The following is a 26,434-nucleotide window of genomic DNA, read 5'->3' as shown; positions in this document are numbered from 1 at the left end:
AGGGCACAGAGATACAGTCAGGCAGGAGGGGCAGGTCTGAGATGTCAATCACTGCCAATGTTTGGATTGGCTCCTTGTGCATGGACATTGGAAGAGACACTCATCCCCTCCTGCCCCTCTGCGTTTTCCTTTTCCTCTCCTGTATGGTTGGCTGTGTGGCCTGGAGTGGAATTCCAAAAAAACATTTGCATCAGACGTTTCAGCTGTTCGGCGGTGGTGGTCATTCATATTGTCATTGTCCTTTATAGCAGCATCATTATCATCATCATCATCATCATCATCAGTGCTGGGGAGATTGAAATACACTTTTCTTTGTCTGTGATTACGCTTCTTGCCCCAGTTATATATGGCACCAGTGCTGTAATCCTCCAGATCACGCTTAAACCTTTTTCTTAATTTAACAGACAGTTTTTCCATGTCTTCTTTAAGTTTCTTCTCAAAGGGTGATGTGTGTTCCTCTGACTATGTCTCAGGAAGCTGGGTTTTTAATTCCTCAATCTGTGTTTGTAAAGCCAATTTCTCTTTCTCTCTCATTTAGTAAGTGGATCAAATCTAGGGAGTACTGCATTTTGTACTATGTGTTGTGTATTGGGTCTGTGGTGTTATGCCCCTGGAGGCCAGGGTGAGCATATCATGCTGTCACCTGTACACACCTGCAAGCTAGAATCACTCTGATGTTCCCTTTGTGTCATTACACGCGTTGGTGTATTTGTAATGTCTTGCTCAAAAGGCCTTTTTAATCACTTTTTGTAACCAACCTTGAGTGCCTGGATATGATTTTGTATGGTCATAATTCTTCTTCCTTTTTGTGAATTGTATTCCCTTCCATGAGATCCGGTGATTAATAGGATACCAGAAGCGCTCCTGCCACTTCTTTCTCTTAACAATTTAACCTATTGTTAATGTGTTTAATAACCAACCATATTCAGTCCTAAAATTGACCTCTGCACTGGACAAACTATTTAGCATAACCTGCAATGCATTTTTGAATAATGAAACGATGATTCATCCTAAAACAAGAAATAAAGGTCATAAAAATGTCATGTTGACTTTCTCATACTGTAACACAATTTTGTTGTTTAAAACTAATAAACTGTGAAAGTAATTGCTTCTTTTCATGTTTTTCATACCATATAATTTTAAATGGTAAGCAAGTTCTTAGGATTTGAAGGTTCCATCTGCATTTGTCTTTTCCCAAAATACCTGATTTACAAATTTTATAGGATTTTGATATTGTACATTTAAAATACCTTTATGTTGTCTGTCACTTTTATGTATGCCAGAGATTTGTTCCATATCATTTTTGCTTTTTGGAATGCAAAGAGAGAGAGAGAGAGAGAGAGAGAGAGAGAGAGAGAGAGAGAGAGAGAGAGAGAGAGAGAGAGAGAGAGAGAGAGAGAGAGAGAGAGAGAGAGAGAGATTTTGAATCCAGCTTTATTTGCCGCTCTTTTTCATTTCATTTTAAGGCCTAATAAAGTGCATTATAACACATTTTGAAAATAGATAAACTACATGAGCACTTCTCCAAAGGTAAGTTTTTATTCTGTGACAGTACAGAGAACCTAACCCCCAGACCTGCTGGAACGAGCTCAGGTCTCCAGCAGTTTTATAAAAGATCCACCAGCAGTCTGGATTTGATCACATTTACACACACACACACACACACACACACACAGGTAACATCAACATTTAAATCATCATCCACCTTCCTCCTCCGGCTCACATACATCGCCATCTTGGCCTGTCCCAAAACAAAATGACCCGGGCCAACCTGAGACTGAGTCGAGCGGCCAGATGGATGGGGTTGTCTAGCCGAGTCCCAGCCAGCTCTACCAACTGACCCAGAGTGGAGATCCCTGCCGTTTTCAGCACCCTGGACAGAGTTGCTCCTCCCCAGCACCGTCCCAAAAAGCATAGGTTCCTGCAGGAGCCAATGCAGAGAGTCCGCCTGCTCCGCTCTCGGTCTTCCACATGATAAAAACACTCCTATAAAAACCTGGCAGAGACAACTTGCTCATGTTGTTGGTGTCCATTAAAAACAAATTAAAATCCAGGCAGAGGCTGTTAAAACACTATAGGATGCAGCAGGATAAAGGCCTCCACAAAACGTCTATTGGTCCAGTGAGCAATAATAGTCATAGTAAAGACAATGGAACTATGACCAGAAATAGTATTTGTAGTAGTTCATGGCATAGCAGGGCATTACAGGACGTAGCAGGGCACAGCAGAGCATAGCAGGACATAGCACAGCATAGCAGGATGCAGCAGGACGTAGGTCACTGCAGAGCGTAGCAGGGTGTAACAGGGCATATCAGGGCGTGGAGCAGGACCACCGGGATAGCTGCAACCATGATTTAGGTGCTACCCTAATCCAAGGAAACATGCTGGGCAAACGAAAAACATAAGGACTCTGGGGAATAAGCCCCCCAGAGCTAGGTTAGTAACAAGCATTTCTGGGACATGGATGCACACAGATGTCAAAGGATGTCCCCTGGCAGTCTAAAACTATAACTATAACAGCATAACTAAGAGAGACAGGTTAAGAAGAGGAGCCTCGTCGGGCTAGAACTCTCCCCTGCCAGATCAGGCTGTACTGGCCTGCCTCCCTCTACTTTGATTATATCATTGGTTATATGGTGGATTACTCTGACGACTATGAAGAGAAGGGAAGAGCTCCTCTACTATAAAACAGTTTGAGTCGTGACTCACTCAGATCTTTCATCTGTGTCTTTAAATTAACTCATTAGTCGCGAGTCTCTAGTATCATTAACTCAGATCAGTTGAGTCCTACTACAATTCAATCATGTCCTCATGGGTGAATCAGTCGGCTACGTTGTCATGAGTGGATCTGTAGAGCTAGTGAAATCTCTCCTCAAGTCAGGGTGAAAAGCAAATTCTCTCTCTCTCTCTCTCTCTCTCTCTCTCTCTCTCTCTCTCTCTCTCTCTCTCTCTCTCTCTCTCTCTCTCTCTCTCTCTCTCTCTCTCTCTCTCTCTCTCTCTCTCTCTCTCTCTCTCTCTCTCTCTCTCTCTCTCTCTCTCTCTCTCTCATAATGCACTGTGTAACATACCACCTCAAATATGACTTAAGACACAGTCAATAAAAATACACGTGAATAGTGCAAAGTGCTACATTTTAACAGGTTTAAGCATGTCTAATATAGAAAGTTACTGAAATCATTAAAATCATATAGCCAAGAATAGGACGCGGAAAGATTAGCCCGTTAGAGTAACCTTGTAGCTGAATAAACATACATAAATTCACATTACGCCATCTCATCATTAACAACGCACATGTATGCAACAAAATGGCATTCCAAATTGCAATGGTAGATTAGCAAAGATAAACATATCAATCATCTCCAACTGGTTATTTAAATTATCAAAGGACAGAACAGGAATAGCAAAGTAACATAAAATGCACATAGTATAGAATTATTAGAATAGCTTATCTAGCCCCGTGCATTTTAAGTGGGCTACAGTATCAAACAATTTCATTTTTCACAGGGAGACCCAGGGGAGCTCAGTACACAGTGCTTTGTGTTTGTAACACACTGTATTTGTATAGGAGATTAGGACAGTTTTTTTCCCCCCTTTATAGTTTGAGTTTAGCATCCAAGGCTGCATAGGATCAGATTCCTCCACAAACACTTCACAGCACTATGGCCTGTTGTGTACCATTTAAATTGACTGTAATAATCCAGTTATCTATACTACATTATTTCACAACTGGCTTGTTTTATTTATTTCCTCAGGCTGTGATTCTCATTTTACAGCCATAATAACATGGAAGGCAGTATGGCATCGCCATGTAATGCCCTCAGTGTTTCCCAGAATTGGATTCTATTTGCGGTGGTAGCTGATGTGCAGAATTCTTAGATTAATTGTACTGCAAATATTTTTGGCAACTTTGTACAACAGTTTAAATAGACATTCTGCCCACAGTCCCATCCTCAAGGCTATAAGGGTGCAGGGACAGTTACAGTTGCATTCAGCCAGATGCTGTTCACTTCTTTGTGACCTTCTGCATGCAAGACAAAAAAAGAAATTTAAAGGTTACTGTATATGTTGTTAACTTGATGAACACTTGAACATGAACAAAATTGAAAATAAAATGTTTTTTAAAATAAAATATAATGTACTTAAAAATAAATGGTATATAATGCATATATAATGATACAAACTTTTCATGAATCCCACGTGAAGCCTGTCGTAAGATGATTTCTGCGCTCATATCTGCGCTGGTTTCTACGTTAGGTTGATAAATGAGGGCCAATGGCCCTCATTTATTACGACAGGCTTCACGTGGGATTCATGAAAAGTTCGTATCACACCAATCCGAGCGTAAGAATGGTCGTACATTGATAAATGCGGCGGCTGGAAACGATCGTCATTTAAATATCACGCCCCAATATATTCTGGGTTTTGAGGCCTCGCCCCTACAATTTACGACATGGCGAGACGTAATCCGGCTGAGAAGCGGAACTTTTCAGAGGTGGAGATTGAAACCCTGATATCTCTGGTTCATTTGCACTAACGTGTGTACTATTTGGCAGCCTGAAAACTGGTATTAAAGGCTGTAGAAAGAATGCGGGATGAAAAGAGATCACTGATGCGGTCAACAGTGTTGCCGTAGTAAATCGGACTCCAGCTGAAGTTTAGCCTATTTAATTTATACATCCTTGACACATTTTCTATAGTCCTAATAGTAATATACAGGCTTCTATTGCAATCTATTAGGCCTACATGTAGGTGTACCTATAATTAAATAAACACACGGTAGCGGAGTTTATGCAGTGTCTTTTATTTTACTCGTGTTCGTCGGAACGAGGCAACAGCTGAGGGAGAGCGTGTCCTCCGCCCCCGTGCTGGACCCTGTCTCCTGACAACAGAGGGGCTGGAAAAAACAAGCCAAAATAACTCGGTCAATGGCAGAAATAAATCATTCACTTGAAAGAGAAACAAAAACCTGAAGAATAAATAAAAATGTTGTGCATCGTCATCGTTTCCAGTATTGAATATCATTGCCAAACATAACACTATAGGCTACCTTTTAAAAGTGAGGAATAATATCCTGTCTCCTTCATATAGCCCCCAGTTGGGGCTGTTCTGGACACTGCTCTCTGGGCATCGGGTCATCTGGCTCCATCTCTACATTTATGGCACCGTGTTTTCCTGTGCGATGTTGTGCAGAACCCCCCAGGCTAAAACAATGTTGCAGACCGGCGCATAGAGGTCTTCTAAAAGAGCCAGATCTGCCATTACTGATACGTGATCAACTGATGACTTCTCCTTCTCCTGTTAAACTGATTATATGCTGCACCGCAAGTCCACACTGACTCGAAAACTTGCGTACACGAGTTCAGACCAGACGTGAGATTTGATCGCAGCCTACGCTCACGTCCAAATTGATAAATGCCGAGCTTTACGTAGGAATCGGCGTACGCCCGTCGTACGCCTGTTTTAGGTCGTACGCACGTTTCATAAATGAGGGCCAATGTCTCTGCAGCTTATTCAGGGAGTCAGGGCAATGCTGCTAAAGCACTGAAAACTGAGTTTCATGTGTAGGCTACTCCCAAATGGCTCGCATCAGATGTTAAAATTAACTGTACTAAAACACGGAAAAATGTACTAACTTATTTTTTCAGGTTATGAAACTGTCTCAATTTAATACTGCTCAACGGCAGCGCAGCCCGCCTCGCAGACAGACATCCAGCAGTCCGAGATCTGGCGGACGGAGAGCTCTGCGTCCGTCAGCAGCGGTTTCTCGCTGCGCCGCCGGTCCCCAAAGCAGCATGGTCACTGGGAGAGTCCGGTACAGTCGGACTCTGAGATACCGTCAGTGCTATGTAGCGAAGCGTTCAGATCCAGTCAAATCAGTGCCAGCCGCAGTAGTGGCTGTGGATAAGAGGGAGGCTGGCTGCTGAAAATCAGACGTTTTGGCGCTCTTGATATTCCTTTGGCGCTGGCTAAAACCTCTTAGGGGCGCCAAAACTTTCTCTATGCAGTAAAAATAATAAATAAATTCATAATACTAACCATTAAACTCCGGATGGACTCCAGCTGCAACTTCTTCTGTGTGTTAATTAGCGGATCACAAACCAAGTTTAAGGCTCATACCGCCACCTACATTACGGTGTTGGAGAAAGTAGAATAATCAATGGCATTAATTAATCTGCTCAGAGGAGCTATTCACAGTCGGGTCTGTTGTGTGTGTGTGCGTGTGTGAGAGAGAGAGAGGGAGAGAGAGAGAGAGAGAGAGAGAGAGAGAGAGAGCGAGAGCGAGTATACGGCAGATGTGATGGTCAACATTGATTGTGTGACGGGCCGCCACAAATATATCAGTGTATGGGAAACACTGGCCCTTTGTCACTGTTAACAACAACACATGTTCTTATAGGCGTATGTATTCTGTCATTTGAGCCTGCCCTGTCGAAGACATTTCTATCACAAATGACCGACAATACATTTATCTTATCTTGATCTGCATGTCCTTGTTTGAAATAATTCCTTTATAAAATTGTATAGTTGGCCATGCTGAAGGGACATTGATTTTTGCCAAGTGTAAGTTTGAATTGTTTTTGCTAATTAGAATTTGAGTTCACCGTTAGCTTGCTAATTTGCAGTTTGTGTTTTTTGTGTTTATAGTTAGACTAATCAGTTTTTGCCCTTCCAGGGAGCTCTGCTGTGTTCACCCAACAACCGACAGACTTGGTGGTGGTGGCAGGCCAGCCAGTCACCCTGCCCTGCTCCATCCCCGGCTACCATGGCATGGTGCTCTGGCTGCGTGATGGCATGGCCCTGGGTGTTAACAGGGATCTGTCAGGTAATATCTCAGTTTTTTATATCTCAGAGTTTTCTAATATGATCGCCTGATATAAATGCAATAAAGGATTCCTATATGAGTCAAACAAGCAAGTGTCCTAAATGCCATAAATATAAAATGACATCATAGAGAATCAAGTGTTGAAGCCTCAAAGGGACCAAAACAAGTACATCATTCATTGCTCAGTTACTCCTCGTCAGCTATCAAAGTAAACCTTTCCAGTGATACACCCATACTTCTCCTCCCATGATAACAATTGGCATACATGAAACTCAGGGTATTGTACAATGTTGGGAGGGTTACTTTTAAAAACATATTCCATTACAGATTGCTGAAAACATGCCCTAAAATGTAATTTGTAACGTATACCATTAGATTACTCAAATTAAGTAATGTATTTTACATTTTTTTGATTAGTTTTGGAATACTTAAAAATCATCTTGCTGAGCTAATTTGTCTGGATCTTATATTTCCTGCCAAAAACCCATTTTCCTGGATGTGCATCTCCTCTGCCATTGTTGTGTGGCAGGTGCACTTCCCATGCACGAATTGTTGCAATTTTGTTTTATATTTTTATGGTAAATGCATGCTTCATATAAATGTTAGAACAAATAAAACTAGCTGGGAGCGCAGCCAAGGCCATGACCTATCTTGCAATGTTTACAAAAGTGAGTAATAGTTTGTGTATCCACCCTGTGATTCCAATTGGCTCTAAAATGTAATGGATCCATGCTACACCCTTCCACTAAATTTCATTAAAATCAGGCCAGTAGTTTTTCTGTAATCCTGCTGACCGACAAACAAAGCCATTGAAACCATTGAACCAAAAATAGAATAATGTAATGAAGTAACCCTTCAAGTAATATAATTTTAAAAAGGTACACTAAGCGATGCTGCGCAACGATTTTTGATATTTGAACTCAACTGCCAAACAAATACAGCCCCCCCCAGATTGCAGTGGTTGCATTGCCATAGCAAACCACTTCGGATATGACATGCAATATGTACAACTGTTAATACAAATATTTACAGAGCCAAATTTGTACCAGTACCCAGAACACTTTTGTACTAGTATCCAGACCGCTTTTGTACCAATATCCAGAACAGCATCAGTGGGAGAAGAACGGGAGTACTGGCCCTTTAATTAGTTGTGGCACCACGATAGCCCCACAGCAGCATGTATGAGGCTGCAACCCGGTCCAGCTGTGTTGTGAAACACACCATTAAAACAGGACCGCAATAAATTTAAAGCAAGCAGGCAGACACAGCAACTTACCGATTTACAGGGCACGCCGCCCTCAGACCCCAGCGGAGGCACCCACTCCGTGCACGCACACAGACACCCAACGCCAGCAGCCCAGGTGTACATCTCTACCCACATGGGGACATCCACAGCCAAGACAGGGTCAGCTCACACCGCAGCAAACTGACGACCTAGGGCAGCGGCAAAACCATACAGCATGCCAACCCGGACACGTCTCCACAAGCACCCAGCAGGAGAAGACCCAAACAGAACGAGTACACACATAGGCTTAAATAGAGCCCCCACCTCTCCCAATCAAAGGGGATGAGCCCCAGGTGTGCTGGTGCACACTCCTGTGCACAGGTAAGAGGGAGGGGAAAACCTCATCCTGTCCGGACACGTCTCCACAAGCACCCAGCAGGAGAAGACCCAAACAGAACGAGTACACACATAGGCTTAAATAGAGCCCCCACCTCTCCCAATCAAAGGGGATGAGCCCCAGGTGTGCTGGTGCACACTCCTGTGCACAGGTAAGAGGGAGGGGAAAACCTCATCCTGTCACACTTGTATTCCCTTACTCACCAACCCTGGATACAGAGTACAAATGGAATTCCAATTTTTTGTTTCACTTTGTAAATTTAAACTCTCCAGTGTATAATTAATTATGTTAAATATGTTAAAGGTATATTAAGCAATGTTATCGCTTACTGCACCTTTAACTGTAAAAAATATAATAATAATAATATTTTGTTACAACTGACATCTTATTTCCATAGCTTTGACCTCAGTTATTATTGTTAATAATAATATTGTACACACCAGATTAATTGCTGAGATCTCGGAACATTGAGTAAAGAACACAGGCGCAAGCATAGTTAATCCACTCAGCCCCCTGTTTGCAAAGAACTGTGGAAGCTTCAATCCATACATTTACACAACATCAAACTAAAGTTGATAACAATTCCAGTGTATTGAAATGATTTATCTTGTTGATCACAGTGGAAATGTCACCACAGATACCAGGTAAGGTAAAATAAACAATCAAATTATGTGAAGTTAGAGAGAATATTAGCTTGTGACCAGACCATCTTCAACCACATATCCAGGGTCGGGTCGCAGGGGCAGCAGCTCCAGCAGGGGACCCCAAACTTCCCTTTCCCGAGCCACATTGACCAGCTCTGACTGGGGGATCCCGAGGTGTTCCCAGGCCAGGGTGGAGATATAATCTCTCCACCTAGTACTGGGTCTTCGCTGAGGCCTCCTCCCAGCAGGACATGCCTTCATGACCATAGGTGAGGGTAGGAACGAAATTTGACTGGTAGATCAAGAGCTTTGTTTTCCGGCCTTAACTCTCTTATTGTCACAATGGTGCGATAAAGTGAATGCAATACTGCTCTCGCTGCTCTGATTCTCTGGCTAATCTCCTGCTCCATTGTCCCCTCACTTGCAAACATACCCCTAGGTACTTGAACTCCTTCACTTCAGGCACTCCATCGGTTTCCTGCTGAGAACCATGACCTCAGATTAAGAGGTGCTAATCCTCATTCCAGCTGCTATACACTTGCGAACCAGTCCAGTGACTGCTGATGGTCACTGACTGATGATGCCATCAGGACCACTGTCGTGGAAGTTTCCTTTGCAGCAGGGGGAAGAGTTTTCAGAGTTTAGTAAATTGAAACAAATAAGACAGTCTGAGACTAGAACCAAGTTGGGTTTTTGTATTTTATTAAAAACATATATATTATTTGCAAATAGGAGCAACATGATTTCACAAAAGGCCGCAGCCCAGTGTGGAGTCAGTTCCTCCAATGAGTGAACAGAACACCAGGCTTATATACATCTTCAGAGTGACAACACACACACACTTGGCTTAGTATGACGCTACAATTTTGACAGGCAATCTGATACACGTGAAGACAATCAGAGAAATACAAGAGACATCTTGGAGCCATCTCACCTCCTCCTCCCTGTATGACTTTCACCCCCCAGTTACATCTTAACTGGCATGGGAAAACATGAGATAGTTTTAGGGTGACCTTGTACCTTTATCGGTTCAGGCTAACAGAGCTCACATAATGTTCCAGACTGGATGTCTCACAAAGTTAGAATCAAAATCTACATGTGGAAATGAGATAAACTCTTTCAGCATTTGTGAGAGAAGTAAAGTACGAATTAAACATAAAAATATAAGGAATTGTGCTTAAATGTAATTTTCCCATTACATTCCACCCTTTTGATTACAACCTAATCACAATACACAAATTACTTTATCCATCCATCCATCCATCCATCCATCTTCGTCCGCTTATCCGGTGTCGGGTCGCGGGGGGAGCAGCTCCAGCAGGGGACCCCAAACTTCCCTTTCCCGAGCAACATTAACCAGCTCCGACTGGGGGATCCCGAGGCGTTCCCAGGCCAGGTTGGAGATATAATCCCTCCACCTAGTCCTGGGTCTTCCCCGAGGCCTCCTCCCAGCTGGACGTGCCTGGAACACCTCCCTAGGGAGGCGCCCAGGGGGCATCCTTACCAGATGCCCGAACCACCTCAACTGGCTCCTTTCGACGCAAAGGAGCAGCGGCTCTACTCCGAGCTCCTCACGGATGACTGAGCTTCTCACCCTATCTCTAAGGGAGACGCCAGCCACCCTCCTGAGGAAACCCATTTCGCCGCTTGTACCCTGGATCTCGTTCTTTCGGTCATGACCCAGCCTTCATGACCATAGGTGAGGGTAGGAACGAAAACTGACCGGTAGATCGAGAGCTTTGCCTTCTGGCTCAGCTCTCTTTTTTTCGTCACAACGGTGCGATAGATTGAATGCAATACCGCACCCCGCTGCGCCTATTCTCCGACCAATCTCCCGCTCCATTGTCCCCTCACTCGCGAACAAAACCCCAAGGTACTTGAACTCCTTCACTTGGGGTAAGGACTCATTCCCTACCTGGAGAAGGCATTCCATCGGTTTCCTGCTGAGAACCATGGCCTCCGATTTAGAGGTGCTGATCCTCATCCCAACCGCTTGACACTCGGTTGCGAACCGATCCAGTGAGTGCTGAAGGTCGCAGGCCGATGATGCCATCAGGACCACATCATCTGCAAAGAGCAGCGATGAGATCCCCAGCCCACCAAACTGCAACCCCTCCCCACCCCGACTACGCCTCGATATCCTGTCCATAAATATTACAAACAGGATTGGTGACAAAGCGCAGCCCTGGCGGAGGCCAACCCTCACCTGAAACGAGTCCGACTTACTACCGAGAACCCGGACACAGCTCTCACTTTGGTCATACAGAGATTGGATGGCCCTGAGTAGAGACCCCCTCACCCCATACTCCCGCAGCACCTCCCACAGTATCTCCCGGGGACCCGGTCATACGCCTTCTCCAAATCCACAAAACACATGTAGACCGGTTGGGCATACTCCCAGGCTCCCTCCAGGATCCTTGCGAGAGTGAAGAGCTGGTCCGTTGTTCCACGACCAGGACGGAATCCGCATTGTTCCTCCTCAACCCGAGGTTCGACTATCGGCCGAACCCTCCTTTCCAGCACCTTGGAGTAGACTTTACCAGGGAGGCTGAGAAGTGTGATACCCCTATAATTGGCACACACCCTCTGGTCCCCCTTTTTAAAAAGAGGAACCACCACCCCAGTCTGCCACTCCTTTGGCACCGTCCCCAGACTTCCACGCAATGTTGAAGAGGCGTGTCAACCAGGACAACCCCTCCACACCCAGAGCCTTGAGCATTTCTGGACGGATCTCATCAATCCCGGGGCTTTGCCACTGTGTAGTTGTTTGACTACATCAGTGACTTCCGCCTGGGAAATCGGCGACAATCCCCGTTATCCTCCAGCTCTGCCTCTAACATAGAGGGCGTATTAGTCGGATTCAGGAGTTCCTCAAAGTGCTCCCTCCACCGCCCTATTACCTCCTCAGTGGAGGTCAACAGTGTCCCATCCTTACTGTACACAGCTTGGATGGTTCCCCTTCCCCCTCCTGAGGTGGCCAGTTTTCCAGAAACACTTTGGTGCCCCTTCTCCATGTCTTCTCCAAACTTCTCCCACACCCGCCTTTGCCTCTTTCACGGCAGAGGCTGCCCCTCCCCTTCGGTATAACATATCCCGGAAGGACTCCCCGGAAGGACTCTTCAGTCGGACGGCTTCCCTGACCACTGGTGTCCACCACGGTGTTCGTGGGTTACCGCCCCTTGAGGCACCTAAGATCCTAAGACCACAGCTCCTCGCCGCAGCTTCAGCAATGGAAACTTTGAACATTGTCCACTCGGGTTCAATGCCCCCAGCCTCCACAGGGATGCACGAAAAGCTCCGCCCGGAGGTGTGAGTTGAAAGTCTGTCGGACAGGGGCCTCCTCCAGACGTTCCCAATTTACCCGCACTACACGTTTGGGCTTACCAGGTCTGTCCAGAGTCTTCCCCACCCCCTGACCCAACTCACCACCAGATGGTGATCGGTTGACAGCTCTGCCCCTCTCTTCACCCGAGTGTCCAAAACATACGGCCTCAGATCAGATGAAACAATTATGAAATCGATCATTGACCTTGCCCTAGGGTGCTCTGGTACCAGGTACACTTATGAGCATCCCTATGTTCGAACATGGTGTTCGTTATAGACAATCCATGACTAGCACAGAAGTCCAACAACAAACAACCACTCTGGTTTAGATCAGGGAGGCCGTTCCTCCCAATCACGCCTCCAGGTGTCTCCATCATTGCCCACGTGTGCGTTGAAGTCCCCCAGCATAACAATGGAGTCCCCCACTGGAGCCCCATGCAGGACTCCAGTCAAGGTCTCCAAGAAGGCCGAATACTCCGAACTCCTGTTTGGTGCATATGCACAAACAACAGTCAGAGTTTTCCCCCCACAACCCGCAGGCGCGTGGGGAGGCGACCCTCTCGCCCCACCGGGTAAACCCAACACAGCGGCGCCAGCCGGGGCTTGTGAGTATCCCCACACCCGCCCGGCGCCTCACACCCTGGGCAACTCCGGAGAAGAAAAGAGTCCAACCCCTATCCAGGAGTATGGTTCCAGAACCGAGACTGTGCGTGAGAGGTAAGCCCCACCAGATCTAACCGGTAGCGCCCACCTCCCGCACCAGTTCCGGCTCCTTCCCCACAGAGAGGTGACGTTCCACGTCCCCAGAGCCAGCGCCTGCCGCCCGGGTCTGGTCCGTCGAGGCCCCTGACCTTCACTGCCACCCATGTGGCATCGCACCCGACCCCAACGGTTCCTCCCACAGGTGGTGGGCCCATGGGCTGGAGAGATGGGAGCCACGTAGCTTGTTCGGGCTGTGCCCGGCCGGGCTCCGTGGCAAACCCGCCACCAGGCGCTCGCCGACGAGCCCGCCGTCTGGGCCTGGCTCCAGGCAGGGGCCCCGGCTTCCTCCGGGCAGGGTCACTCCATCTCTACCTTGCTTCTTCATTGGGGTTTTTGAACCATTCTTTGTCTGGCCCCTCACCTGAGACCACTTTGCCTTGGGAGACCCTACCAGGAGCACAAAGCTCCAGACAACACAGCCCTCAGGTTCACAGAGACACACAAACCTCTCCACCACGATAAGGTGATGGTTCACGGAGAAGACAAATTACTTTAATGATTATATATATTTTTTGCAAATAGCGTCTTCCATGTCCATGTCTTCTATTGTCAGAGGTTGCTAGCACTTGACAAATCGTTGGAAACAATCTTTACCATTGTTTCGGGTGTGTGTGTGTGTGTGTGTGTGTAGTCCCCTTCTTGGCTGTTTTGAGCCTCTGTAAGAAGGAGCATTTAAACACACTGCTTTTCAAAGTTTGATCTATGTCATCATTGATTCAAAAATAGTTACATTGGGGTTAGTCAATTAAACAAGGTTCATGCAGATAGTTATAGTAAACATTTTCTGTTACCACCAATATTCCATTAAAAATATGTACTTAAGGTACAAAAAAACCCAGCAATATCGAAAGGTCCAACCATTTTTGTCAGGCTACAATGGCGGACCCAAATGCACGACTCAGGAAACAAGGATAAAGGTGATCGGTTTATTGCTTCCAGAACAATGCAAGCAACGGTACAGATCCAACAGGCAGGCAAACGTGGTCGATGATACAGGCAATAGGTCAGGGTACACGGGGAAACAAAACAAGGGAACGCTGGAAAGTGAGTCAAAATGGAGCTACAACAATCTGGCAGAGAACAAGTGAACACAGGTGAGTATATATACATGGGGGAGGGGAAGACAACCAGACACAGGTGAATAACATTAGGGCGGAGACAGGTAATCAAAAACGGCAGGAAACAAACAAAGGCAGGAAGACAAGTGAAGTGAATGACGACACACAGTGGATGCAAAATAAAACAGGAAGTTCATGAAAACAAACAGAAAACACAATAAGAGCGGAGGCAGACATGACAATTTTTTGAAACTGGAAACGATCAAAGCAGTTTTTCTGTCAATCAATTAATTGATTTAGCAACTAATCATTTCAGTTGGACTTGTAGGCCTATATATTGGTCAGGCAGTTTGATGACAATAAAACATTATATTTCATAAACATATGTTTTGTGTACAAAAATCCTAATTCTTTTTAACCCAAATATGTCAGATTACAAATAGCATCTGTAAGCATTTGACAAAATTCTGATACTAACTTTTTTGTCTTTGAAATCCAAATTAGTTATTCCTAAAAATGACATAATTTGTCTTGAAATCAAAAACCAACTGTTTGTTTATCACCTATATGACATAAGAAAGATTTGATTTAGCCCCCAGTGGGGAAATTCCCTCAGATAAAAGCAAGAAGTAGATCAAATATAATTGACTTCCGATTGAAAGTAAAAAGTTAATTTGAACTCCTATACAATCCATCAATAGGAAACCTATTATCCTAATTCAAAAGTACTTTTAGCTCTCTGGTACCAGCAGGAACTGGCCTGAAAGGCAACTTCTTGTTTTTTCTAAACTTTTAGGCATTTGAGTCAATTCAAGTTTTTTATGTTGGTGTGCTGAAAGCTCCGAGACACAAGGCCTTGTGTCAGACTCCTCCTCGCTGGACACGCCTGCTGTAACCTGAGCCAGTCATCCAGTGCACTTCTCTCTAAAGCTCTTGTTTCCTCTAAGCTTTTCCTGACTGAATTGTTATCCCTTCTATTTATAAAGTATACTAGTATATTATATATTATTATCTTTATGGTATAAAAGTATTATCTTTTACTGTTTATAAGAGTTATCTTTAACTTATATTATATTTTACTTTTCGTGTAAACATGTGTATACCATTGTCTCAGTACATTACTCATAATGTACATCATTAAGCAGTCGCATCAACATTAAACATTTTCATTTAGATATTTAGTCTTAATCATATCTCCAAGTTGTTGATCCATTTAATCATCATGGTTTCAAACCCCATCTCAGCACTCACACAACCCTTACACAACTTACACAGGTCACCAGGAAAGATGCAGCAAGTGCAAAAGACTAGAAAAATACAAATTAAGGTATTCCCCTTTTCAAACCAGGTTTCGAGGAAGTCTTTGAATGGATCATTTATGCCTGTATTTACCCAAAAATAGTTTACAGATGTTTTATGTCAGACTTTACCTAAAGCCAAAGTTATTTCTATCAAATTTTCATCAATCCAATTCAGATTCGAACAATGAAACGTACTTTAAACATTTCCTAACTTCACAATGTGTCAGATGTGTCAGAGCAGAACAGTCTCTCCCCCCCCTCCTTCTCTCAGTCCGTCTGCTGGTCCGGACCTCCAGACAGTTTTCACCGGTCCTGCAGCTGGAGGGGGAGTGAGATGGACCCGACTGACACAAATGAGGCACCGTGTGGCACAAAACAGAACTCCAAAAAGCATTATTTGTTCTTTTATCAATATTATCACTTGGAGTGAATATCAATAATTATAAAATCGCATTTCTTTCCTTTATGCTGGTTTAACTCCATAAAATCCATATAAATTGTGCTAAAACGGAAACACTGGTTTTGTAACTATTCTCTTTTAGATTACTTTAAAGGTTGTGTTTCTGCAAATAGTGAAAAAATTTTATTTATTTATTTTAAAAACAAAATTTTATTTAGAGTAGTTTTTAAATTTAAAAAAATTATGTGAACACCCTATTTATTAAACACCTTATTTATTATTGCTACTATCCCTTCTATTTGAGGCATGACAAGCTCATGACTCAAAAATGTAGCACATATAAATAATGTGTTCAGTTGGTTTAGCCATTAACACTGTCCTGTGTTACACAGCAAAACCTCTTTAAAAGCAACACAAAGTTCAATGAATCATTTCTTAGTATTTTCAACGTCAACATCAATTCATCTAGTTTTAACCTATTTGTGATATAGCAAATCAAAATACAAACAAAGTCTTTAGTGCAGTTTTACTGAAAAAAAAAAAAAAAAAAAAAACTCACTAGAGTACAATATTAAATTAACTGTTTTTAGACCGAAATCTAACCTGTATTGGTTTCAATATAACCAATAAAATAAGTATTAAACAAAAATGATGTTTATTTTCTTTTTATCTTTAGTTTGCAACCCAAAGTTATACTACTTGCTGTCTGGTAGTTCTAAAAATCATTACAAATGAAAGTTTTTAGGCCTATAGAACAAACCTAAGTACTTGTAATTTGACCTCTATTTATCCAATCTGTTACCTGATATGGGAAACATATCACCTTCTGTAATTTATGACAAAAACTATATCAAAATCATTGCTGAACCATTTACTGTACATGCACAACTCCTGTTTTTCTCTTATCTCTGAGTGTGTGTGTTGCTATGGCCTTGCTGCTCTGTAAGCTTAGTCTACAGTGAGGGTTAACCAATCACCTCACTGAGTGGCTCTGCTGCTCTCATTGTGGTTGTTAGCATGTCATCAGGAGACATAATCCGTTACCAGTTGGTCCTCACACTGTGGTGTGTCTGCTGGGTGTCCTCTTCACCCAAGTCCAATGTGTGGAGGTGCTGTAAACAAAATCTCAAAAGGGTGACAGGTCAAGTTAAACTATGCGTGCACATTCTATACCTCAGTACAATAAGCAGAGCTTTTGTCAAATGTAAACATTTTGCATTTTGAATGCAAACCACTATACTTGAGATTTTGGTAGGAATTCTCCATTTTGGAATTATTTCAGTAAGTAGGGCTTTGGCTCCTACACTAGCTGACAGTAGTCTCGATCCAAAAAGAAATCATTTGTCAACCAATGTTGCTTCACCATTGTGAAACAACTGTTTTTCCCTCAATTGTATTTCCATCATCCTAATCATACTTTTTACACCTGGTTTTAACCCATGTGTCAACTTTGCAACATTTAGGAAAGAAAAAGCTGGATAGCTTTCTGTTAGGAAGAATGAGCTCTACTGCTTGTACTGAGAGATGAGATGGCAGAGGTCCAAATCAGATAGCATCAGAACCACCTACAACAGAGATGCCCACACAGTTAGAGTCTCTGGAAGAAGAACTGTTAACCTAAAAAAAATGAAATCGGGGTTAGTGAGAGGTGTGTCAGAGAGGTCCGGTCATGGTACCACCTGTAGCTCTGCAACACCATTGTTTCTCTCTGTCAGCTGGTGTGTGGAGAAGAAAATCAGGGTTAAGAACAGTGCATCTGTTAGAGTGACATTTTGCAATCTAACAGAGTAGTAATATCTAAGGTACCTGGTCACAGAGAGTTTTATTCTTTTCCCACAAAATGTGTGACGCAGAATGGGGAACAGGGCGTATTTAATGCTTCGAGTGGCAGAATCAAGTTTAGCAGAGAAATTTGCAACCGGACGGAGTTTTGTCGCCGTGGTGTTGCAGCAACACAGAGCCACGCAGCTCTTGTGCTTATCAACGGTCTGCATAAACTGTTTTTAGGGATCTGGCAGTCCCAGCGTCGGGGAAGCCAGTTTCATATTCACAAACGCTTCATTAGCTTCGGCAGCAAAAAGTCTTACAGTGACCTCAGGAACATGTACAGGCATTTTTACGTGACAGGCTCAAGTAAAAAAAATCCTAATCATTAACACTAAACTGAAAAAGCTGCTATTCTGTTCATTTTACATGAAAACAGCACTGTACCAAAAAACTCTCTCGAGGAAGGAAAAAGCAGATGCAGCTATGCAACTATATTGGTTGTCAGTCAAGCATACAGCTACAACACAGTCAGTATCAGTCCAAATCAGATGTGAGGTTGTCAAACTGTCATTATGTCTCTAAAGACATTCTTCATCAGGCCCTGTAGTAACATGAGCTGTGTAGTGCAGGTTGTCAGGTTTCATGCAGTCAGAGGCAGGGCTGATTACAGACGCCGCCTCAGTGAGCTCATTTTAGCCACACTGGGATTAACAAATGTGGTTTTGTTAAATGCATCATTACGAGAAATTCTCAATCCATCAGGTGTTGAGGTTAAGCCAATGTTAAAAGTGCACATTAAATCACTACCTGAGCAAAATAAGTGGACATAAATCAGACACCAAAAAAACGTTTCCCATGTATATGAGAAAGGAACAGAAAATTGTTCTTTTACTGTTTAACCTGTATTCCCAATTGACCAAATAGAATGACCACTGCACTTCAGTGTCAAATCTTTAGCTCTAATAATCAAGTTATGTGAGTGGAACCCTTTTAACTTTACCCTCAGTAGTAGGCATTTTCTTCTAGGTTTCAGAAGATAACATACTATAATGGTTTAACTGATTAGATTTTTTTTTCAGAACTTTCTAACCTATCAATTGTCCCTAAATAGCAAAAACAAAAAACAGTGTATTAGTGTTTCTTTGATGTTTTTTGCTTTTTCTTTGGGCAATTACCTACCCAATGTCCAAAGCCCTTGCAGTACAAACACTGGTCTCGGTTGTGCTCATTATTTTGCCCACGGTACCCGCCTCGGCACCCTCTGCCGTGTCTGGGGCCTCGACCACGTCCATTGTGGGAGCAGCCTTTTTCAGGTCCGCGCTCCATATGTTGCCCACCAGCCTGTTGTAACATACAGATCATCGCTTCAAACATGGTTTTCTCACGTACTCGTTGGTCTTTCTACCCGATGCAGAGAGTTGAGTCCGTGTCCTCTTCGTCCCTACGTTTCTCCAACTTGTCTTTCTGAACTGATCTGAATCATACCTTTAGTTTTTCCTGTACTCAGTAGCTTTAAATCCTCTTTATTTTGTCTTTTTCATTAGTTTTTTCTCTTGTTCTCCTAATTCCTGTTTGAATATTTTCAATTTGCCCAAATTTAAAGGAAAACCCAAAAATGTTCGACTAATACGGACAATCCAAACATTTAAGCCGTATTTTCGCACCATGTCATCCACCACGGTTCCCCTAGGGATGTGTGACCCGGATCTGCCTGATCCGTTACCCATTTTACTGGGAAGAAGTACTTCTATCCTACTTACAATCGTCACTGTAAGGCCAGGTTTCTATCTTATTTCGGAAAAACCCAAGCACAAAAAAATCTAACAGTTTCTGAAAAACTGTTTATTAGATTTACTTCAAAACCTAATTAGATTTGTCCCCCCAAAAATCTATAAAGCAAAGTCACACCCGTGCGTGGATCAGTTTTATGGTGCCAAAATGCTGCTAGAATGATCACAATTAGGCCTATGTATTTACACAAACATAAAAGACTAGGCCTACCAAAAATTAATACAAACAACCCCAAAGTGGTTATCCTATTTTAGTGTCAGTTTTTGTTTCTGGAAGTTTACTACAACCAATTCAAATTACTCTTAATTCAATTTAAATTAGAGTGTGATCTTACCCTGCTGCGTGGAATTGCTTCCGTCTTAATAGATCAGTGTTGGGTCAGTAGAGGCCTCCGTGGTTTCTGATCCTCTCTCTCTGAATGCTTTTTGGGCGAGGTAGAGGCGAAGATCGTTGGATCTCGGATCGCGAGTCCTCAGTCAACCACGGAGTCTCTTTTATCTGACCCCCGCACATGATCCCCATTCTCGTTGCCATGTTTGTCGTGGAAGTTTCCTTTGCAGCAGGGGGGGAAGAGTTTTCAGAGTTTAGTAAATTTAAACAAATAAGACAGTCTGAGACTAGAACCAAGTTGGGTTTTTGTATTTTATTAAAAACATATATATATATTTGCAAATAGGAGCAACATGATTTCACAAAAGGCCGCAGCCCAGTGTGGAGTCAGTTTCTCAAATGAGTGAACAGAACACCAGGCTTATATACATCTTCAGAGTGACAACACACACGCACTTGGCTTAGTATGACACTACAATTTTGACAGGCAATCTGATACACGTGAAGACAATCAGAGAAATACAAGAGACATCTTGGAGTCATGTCACCTCCTCCTCCCTGTATGACTTTCACCCCCCAGTTACATCTTAACTGGCATGGGAAAACTAGAGATAGTTTTAGGGTGACCTTGTACCTTTATCGGTTCAGGCTAACAGCTCACATAATGTTCCAGACTGGATGTCTCACAAAGTTAGAATCAAAATCTGCATGTGGGAAATGAGATAAACTCTTTCAGCATTTGTGAGAGAAGTAAAGTACAAATTAAACATAAAAATATAAGGAATTGTGCTTAAATGTAATTTTCCCATTACACCACATCTACAAAAAGCAGCGATTGCCCCTTGACCTAGATCCTCTGAGAGACCTGCCACAGCAGGTGGAGACAGACACAGACAACAAACAGGGAAAAAGGGAAGAGGAAAACAGGTAGGGACAGGGAAAACAGAGCTGGCCCATAACAGTACCCCCCTCAATGGGCGCCTCCTGGCGACCCACCCGGCTTGTCAGGATGGTCTCTATGGAAGTCCGCCACCATCTGAGGGTCCAGAATGAAACGCCTGGGGATCCAGGTCCTCTCCTCGGGACCGTAACCCTCCCAGTCCACCAGATACTGAAACCCCCTGCCACATCTCCGGACGTCCAGCAGTCTCTGGACCGTGTAGGCCGGATGATCGTCGAAAATACGTGGCGGAGGAGGGGGATCCACAGGCGGACACAAGGTGCTGGAGGAGACTGGCTTCAGCTGGGACAAGTAGAAGGTCGGATGGACTCTCATGGCCTGGGGAAGCTTCAACCGAACAGCCGAAGGGTTGATGATGGATTCAATCTGGAAGGGACCCAAATACCGGGGCGACAGTTTACGGGAGTCAGTGCGCAGAGGGATATTGCTGGAGGAGAGCCAGACTCTCTGACCAAGTTGGAACTGAGGAGCAGCTACCCTGTGTCTGTCCGCCACCCTCTTGTTCCGCTCCGTCGTCTGGAGAAGGGCCTCATGGGTATCCACCCACACCTTGCGGCAGCGACAAAGGTTTTCCTGAACCGACGGGACGGCCAATTCCTTTTCCTGAGACGGGAACAAAGGAGGTTGGTACCCCAAACATCTCAAATGGTGAGAGGCCGGTGGCAGAGGAGGTGATGGAATTGTGGGCATATTTGACACACACGTACGGCTGAGGGAACATAGAGAAGGTTGGGGGGTCCATCGGCCAGTCTAGGTTCCGACTCTTGTGCTGATCTGACGAGGGACTCTATTTCCCAGTGGACAGCCGCCACCAAACAGGAAGCAAGCAGGACGGGTTCAGGATTGCTGGAATCTTCTCGGTCTGTAAACTGGCGAGAGAGAGCATCAGGCTTGATGTTACGTGTGCCAGGACAGTAAGTTAATACAAACTTGAACCTGCTGAAGAACAGGGCCCATCTGGCCTGACGGGAGTTTAGTCTCTTGGATGACTGGATGTGGGCCAGGTTCTTGTGGTCTGTCCAGACTACAAAGGGTTGCTCCGCTCCGTCTAGCCAGTGCCTCCACTCCTCCAACGCCAACTTGACAGCAAGCAACTCCCAGTTTCCCACGTCGTAGTTTTTCTCTGCGGGGGATAGTTTCTTGCAGAAAAAGGCCACCGGATGGAGCTTCTGATCTGCGGGGGAGCGTTGAGACAGAACTGTTCCCACCCCAGAATCAGAAGCATCCACCTCCACAACACTGGTATCTGGATGAATGAGAACAGGAGAAGTGGAGAACAGTTTCTTAAGTGTACTCACGTCAGACTCAGCCTCAGGTGTCCATAGGAATGGCACCTTGGGGGAGGTGAGCTTGGTCAGGGGGGCTACCACTCGGCTGAAATCCTTGATGAAGCGGCGGTAGAAATTGGCGAAGCCCAGGAAGCATTGCAGCTGCTTCCAAGATGTTGGCGTGGGCCACTCCGTAACCGTTCTGATCTTTTCTGGGTCTGGTGACGCTCAATGATAAAACCCAAAAAGGACTGCCGGTGGAATTCGCACTTCTCTGCTTTAACATACAGTTTGTTTTCCAAGAGGCGTTGGAGGACCTGACGGACGTGGGAGACGTGTTCATCCTGGGACTTATATAGAATATCAGAATATCGTCTAAATAGACGAACACAAAACGGTGAAGAAAATCCCTTAAAACATTGTTTACCTTGGCCTGAAACACTGCTGGGGCATTGGTGAGACCAAATGAAGAGAGATGTGAAGAGAGGTCTGGAGGTTTGACAGGGGGAGCAGGGGAACCTACAGAGGGTGGAATAGCTGACCCGAGACAAGCAGAATGGCAGTGAGTGCTCCAACTGTGTATCTTGTGATGTTTCCAGTCAATTTTCGGTGGGGACGGTGGGTACGCGTACCCACCACATTTCGTCATGAGTCATTTTGTAGCCACCACTTTTTTTTTTTTTAAACCTCAAGCTCAATTAAAAAAAAAAAAAGTTCTCTATCCCCACAAGGCAGGCACAGACACAGCCGTTCTGCTGCACTGGCTACACGCTTCTCTGTTCACAACGCTGCAACAACTGTAACATTGGGATACATTCTAGGTTGGTGGAGGGGCGGGTGGCACGCCAAATGGAACTTGTTACTTTGATTGGAATCCCCCCTGTGGGAAGATGTCATCATGTCACTGATGCAGGTGCAGCTCAGCTGACGTGCCTGTTAACTTCACTTCTCCTTCTCCCACCTGACTGAAACATTTTGTTTGTAGTGCTGCTGGCCGCCTGCATGAACATGTGGAGGAGGTAACGTATTAATTTATTCTTGACAATCAGTAAAAACTCCTTTCTCGTAGTTTTGACCAAGAGCAGCACGTTAGATTGATAGCTTTAGCTTCTAGCAGCTAAATTCTATCATTGACGTTAGCAACATAGGCCAAATAGCTCTTAGCTGCCACAGTAAAGTTGGCTCTGCCATCTTACAGACATTCGTACGTATGTCCCCTTTCACTTTAGTTTTATCTCGGAGCAAGAGGAAGTTGTGGCAATGTGTTAACTAAGTTTAAAACTGGTGTGTCTGAAAAAGAATAAAGATACCCATTTTCTTGTTAGTGCTAGCTAACTAACGTTCGTTTGAAGTGCTAGTATTAGAGCAAATCGTAAGCTAGAGACAAGTGCTGACTTGAGGGGCAGCTAGCAGCTAGCTGTAGCTAGCGATAGCTGCTACAGCTTAGCTTAGCTGACTCAGTTCACAGCATTGTAGCATTTTCAGTGTAGCGTTATTTAGAGTTCAGACCAGAGGAGTTCAAAAGGAATCATCTACGCTACCCTTGGCCTTCCCATGTGTTATATTTTTAACAAAGTAAAATTGATGGAGCTGCGGCATTTGCGTGTTATTTTATGTAAAAAGTGAATTATAAGTGGTTAACTTAAACCAGGTAGGATCAGACGGTAGGATCAGACGGTCGATTCAAATGTGTGAGCGAGCGAGAGAGAGCAGAGTTAATAAGAGCTTGTTATGAAGGGTTAATTGATGTGTGTATTGCCTATATTTCTGTCACTGATGCCAATCCAATACATTTTATTATGGTCCGTCTTTATGCCAGCCAGCCAATGTTGAGCTCCAGACTGACTGCCTTTGTGTGTGGACTGGACTGAAAAGAAGTGGCCAGATCTGACCAGGTATGGATGTGAATTCAGCAGATTTTGAATTGTTTGCAAAAGAGAAATTAAGTACTGCTTTTTAATTGCTATCTCTAGCACAACACAAAATGAACTTGTGTGAGTGACAAGCTGGACTACTGTCTATTGAGTAAGTGCATTGAACAAATTAACGACTGGATGTGCCAGAACTTTCTGTTTGTTCTAAGTTTTTGGAGCAAAAGAGGAACGAGTAAAAGTCAGCGCTCAGCTTCAAACAACAAACAACAATGTTAAAAACAACAAAGCCAGACATCTTGGTGTAATTATGGACTCAGACCTGAATTTTAACAGCCACATTAAGACAATAACAAAGTCAGCCTATTACCACCTTAAGAATATATCAAGGGTTAAAGGACTTATGTCTCAGCAGGATTTGGATAAACTTGTACATGCTTTTATCTTCAGAAGACTTGATTACTGTAACGGTGTCTTCTCGTACGCATTACATTTTTATGCTCCACATATCGGGAATAAACTCCCAGAAAACTGCAGGTATGCCGCAACTCTGTTTTTAAATCAAGGCTGAAGACCTTTCTTTTTGATGTTGCCTTCTTTAAATAATTCTTATACTGAAGTTGCATTGTTGAAACAGTATGACAATCTATATAAGCATATAAAGAGAATTAAAAAGTAAGACCGGTGGGACCAGCCAGTTCTGGGAATGGCAAGGATTGCGGGTGGATTACGTGTGTAGAGCAACGGCTTATACATTGTCCCCATTGTTGTACATTGTTATCCCATTTTTAAATTTTTTATTGTTTTTAACTGCTCTCTAATGTTTATGTAAAGTACTTTGAATTGCTCTGTTGCTGAAATGTGCTATACAAATAAAGCTGCCTTGCCTTGCCTACTAAGAAATATTGCCTTAAAATTTGCCAAAGAGATGTGAACGCCTCTCAGAATTTCCAATGAAGGCCAAAGCTATTTCTTTTCTGTCAATATTTGCAGTTTCTCCCTGTGGACGTGGCAGACTGATACGCTGTTGAGCCGTGACATTGTGGAGCTGAGCCAGGTCTTCAAACGTCGCAGGGCACTGAAACTCCGCTCAGCTTCGCATGAAGACACAGGGACCACAAGCAACAGCCTAACCAGAGCCTCCACTTGGTGAAACAGCCGTCTCACTTCTTGCACCATGGTCTTCAGGATCTGACTGACCTTACAAAAATGGAACTGGTAGCTTGCTTTCAGCATAGCCAGTTGCACTTGCAGCAGCTTGGCGTCCAACTCCGGGTACAGCTCCACTGCCTTACTCGACTCTCCTGTCCGAAGGTGTTCCTCCAACTTGGCCAGATGGCCAAGGCCCTCCTGGTTAAATCTGTCATCCAGCTGAGTGACCACTGTATCAGCGGCACAAAAAAACTGTACTTGGAAGTACTCCTCCGCAGAAGACGGGAAGTGACTGCTGGCCCACCATATCGGTTGGATGCTTTCCTTAAATGTGGCAGCTTTATTGGCTCGAGATCAAACAATGATTCGAGTTCTACCGCTCTTGAGTAAAGACTCATAAATGAATTGCTTGTTCTCTTTGTCACAAAGGCTTTCTTGGTGCTGCCTGAGTGACCAGGTTCACACAATGCAGCCCACAGTGGATGAAAATGGCAAGCGGTTGCATCCCAGATATGTGCCCTGACATGTTTGCCGCTCCGTCATATGTTTGGCAAAGAAGACCCGAGAGTGGGAGGTTGTGGCGGAGCAGCACATCTGAGGCAATTTTCCAAAGATACGCACCAGTTGTGGAAGAGGCCTCATACATTCCCACAAACTCCAGCTCCAGGTCTTTGTCAACATAGCAGAGGCGGATGGAGATCTGCTCCGTTCCACTGATGTCCTGGGTTCCATCCATTATGAGAGAGTACTGTAGTACAGGTAAGGCAGAAATTTCTTCAGCAATCCCCCTAATTATGGTGTTTCCCATAATGCTCAACATTTCATTCTGTATTTCAGGGCTGGTGTAGGGGTGATGCTTCTGCAGCCAGCTTGCCAGGTTGGGGTTATCCTCTGCCTTATCCCTGAGATAAGTCTGGAAGTTTCCCTCTTCATTGGAATGGCCTCTAAGAGCCAAGCCCTGTTTGGAGAGATACCTCACAGAACCTACAATTTGTAAGAGGGCAGACAGAACAGAATTCTGTAGATGCGTACGTGTGTTGACAGCTATAATGTGTGCCTTGCTGATTTCATGCCTACTGAAAGCTTCCCTACCCTTTCGCCAGTTTCTGAAGCCTGCAGATATGAAAGTTGGTTCAGCACTTTTGGCCAAGGTGGAGGTTTTCTGTGCAAAGGTATTCATGGAATGGATACACAAAAACCCCTTTATTCGATGGCTGTAGTGTAACCAGGGGAACAATTTGTACCAGCTGTCCTGGAACCTTAGTGTCCGATTGGGCAGTGTAAATGGCTCAATATCCCTTGCATTGGGCTGGTACGGGCAGTCCAAAGGATGTTCAAGGTGGATCCCCTCATTTTGAGT

General features: G+C 44.2%; 1 protein-coding gene across 1 annotated transcript in view; it reads left to right on the top strand.

The window, feature by feature from the left end:
• Positions 1-5,576: 5,576 nt before the first annotated feature.
• Positions 5,577-26,434, top strand: part of LOC114566917 (kin of IRRE-like protein 3) — a 194,143-nt gene continuing 173,285 nt past the window's right edge. Inside the window, exons 1-3 of the mRNA XM_028595766.1 lie at positions 5,577-5,592; positions 5,685-5,846; positions 6,674-6,823. Of these exons, the coding sequence (XP_028451567.1) occupies positions 5,577-5,592; positions 5,685-5,846; positions 6,674-6,823 (328 nt within the window). The remainder of the gene's footprint in view (positions 5,593-5,684; positions 5,847-6,673; positions 6,824-26,434) is intronic.

Source organism: Perca flavescens, chromosome 13, assembly GCF_004354835.1.
Source record: "Perca flavescens isolate YP-PL-M2 chromosome 13, PFLA_1.0, whole genome shotgun sequence".
In the NCBI taxonomy this organism is placed as follows: Eukaryota; Metazoa; Chordata; class Actinopteri; order Perciformes; family Percidae; genus Perca; species Perca flavescens.
This window is presented reverse-complemented; position numbering and strand designations above follow the sequence as displayed.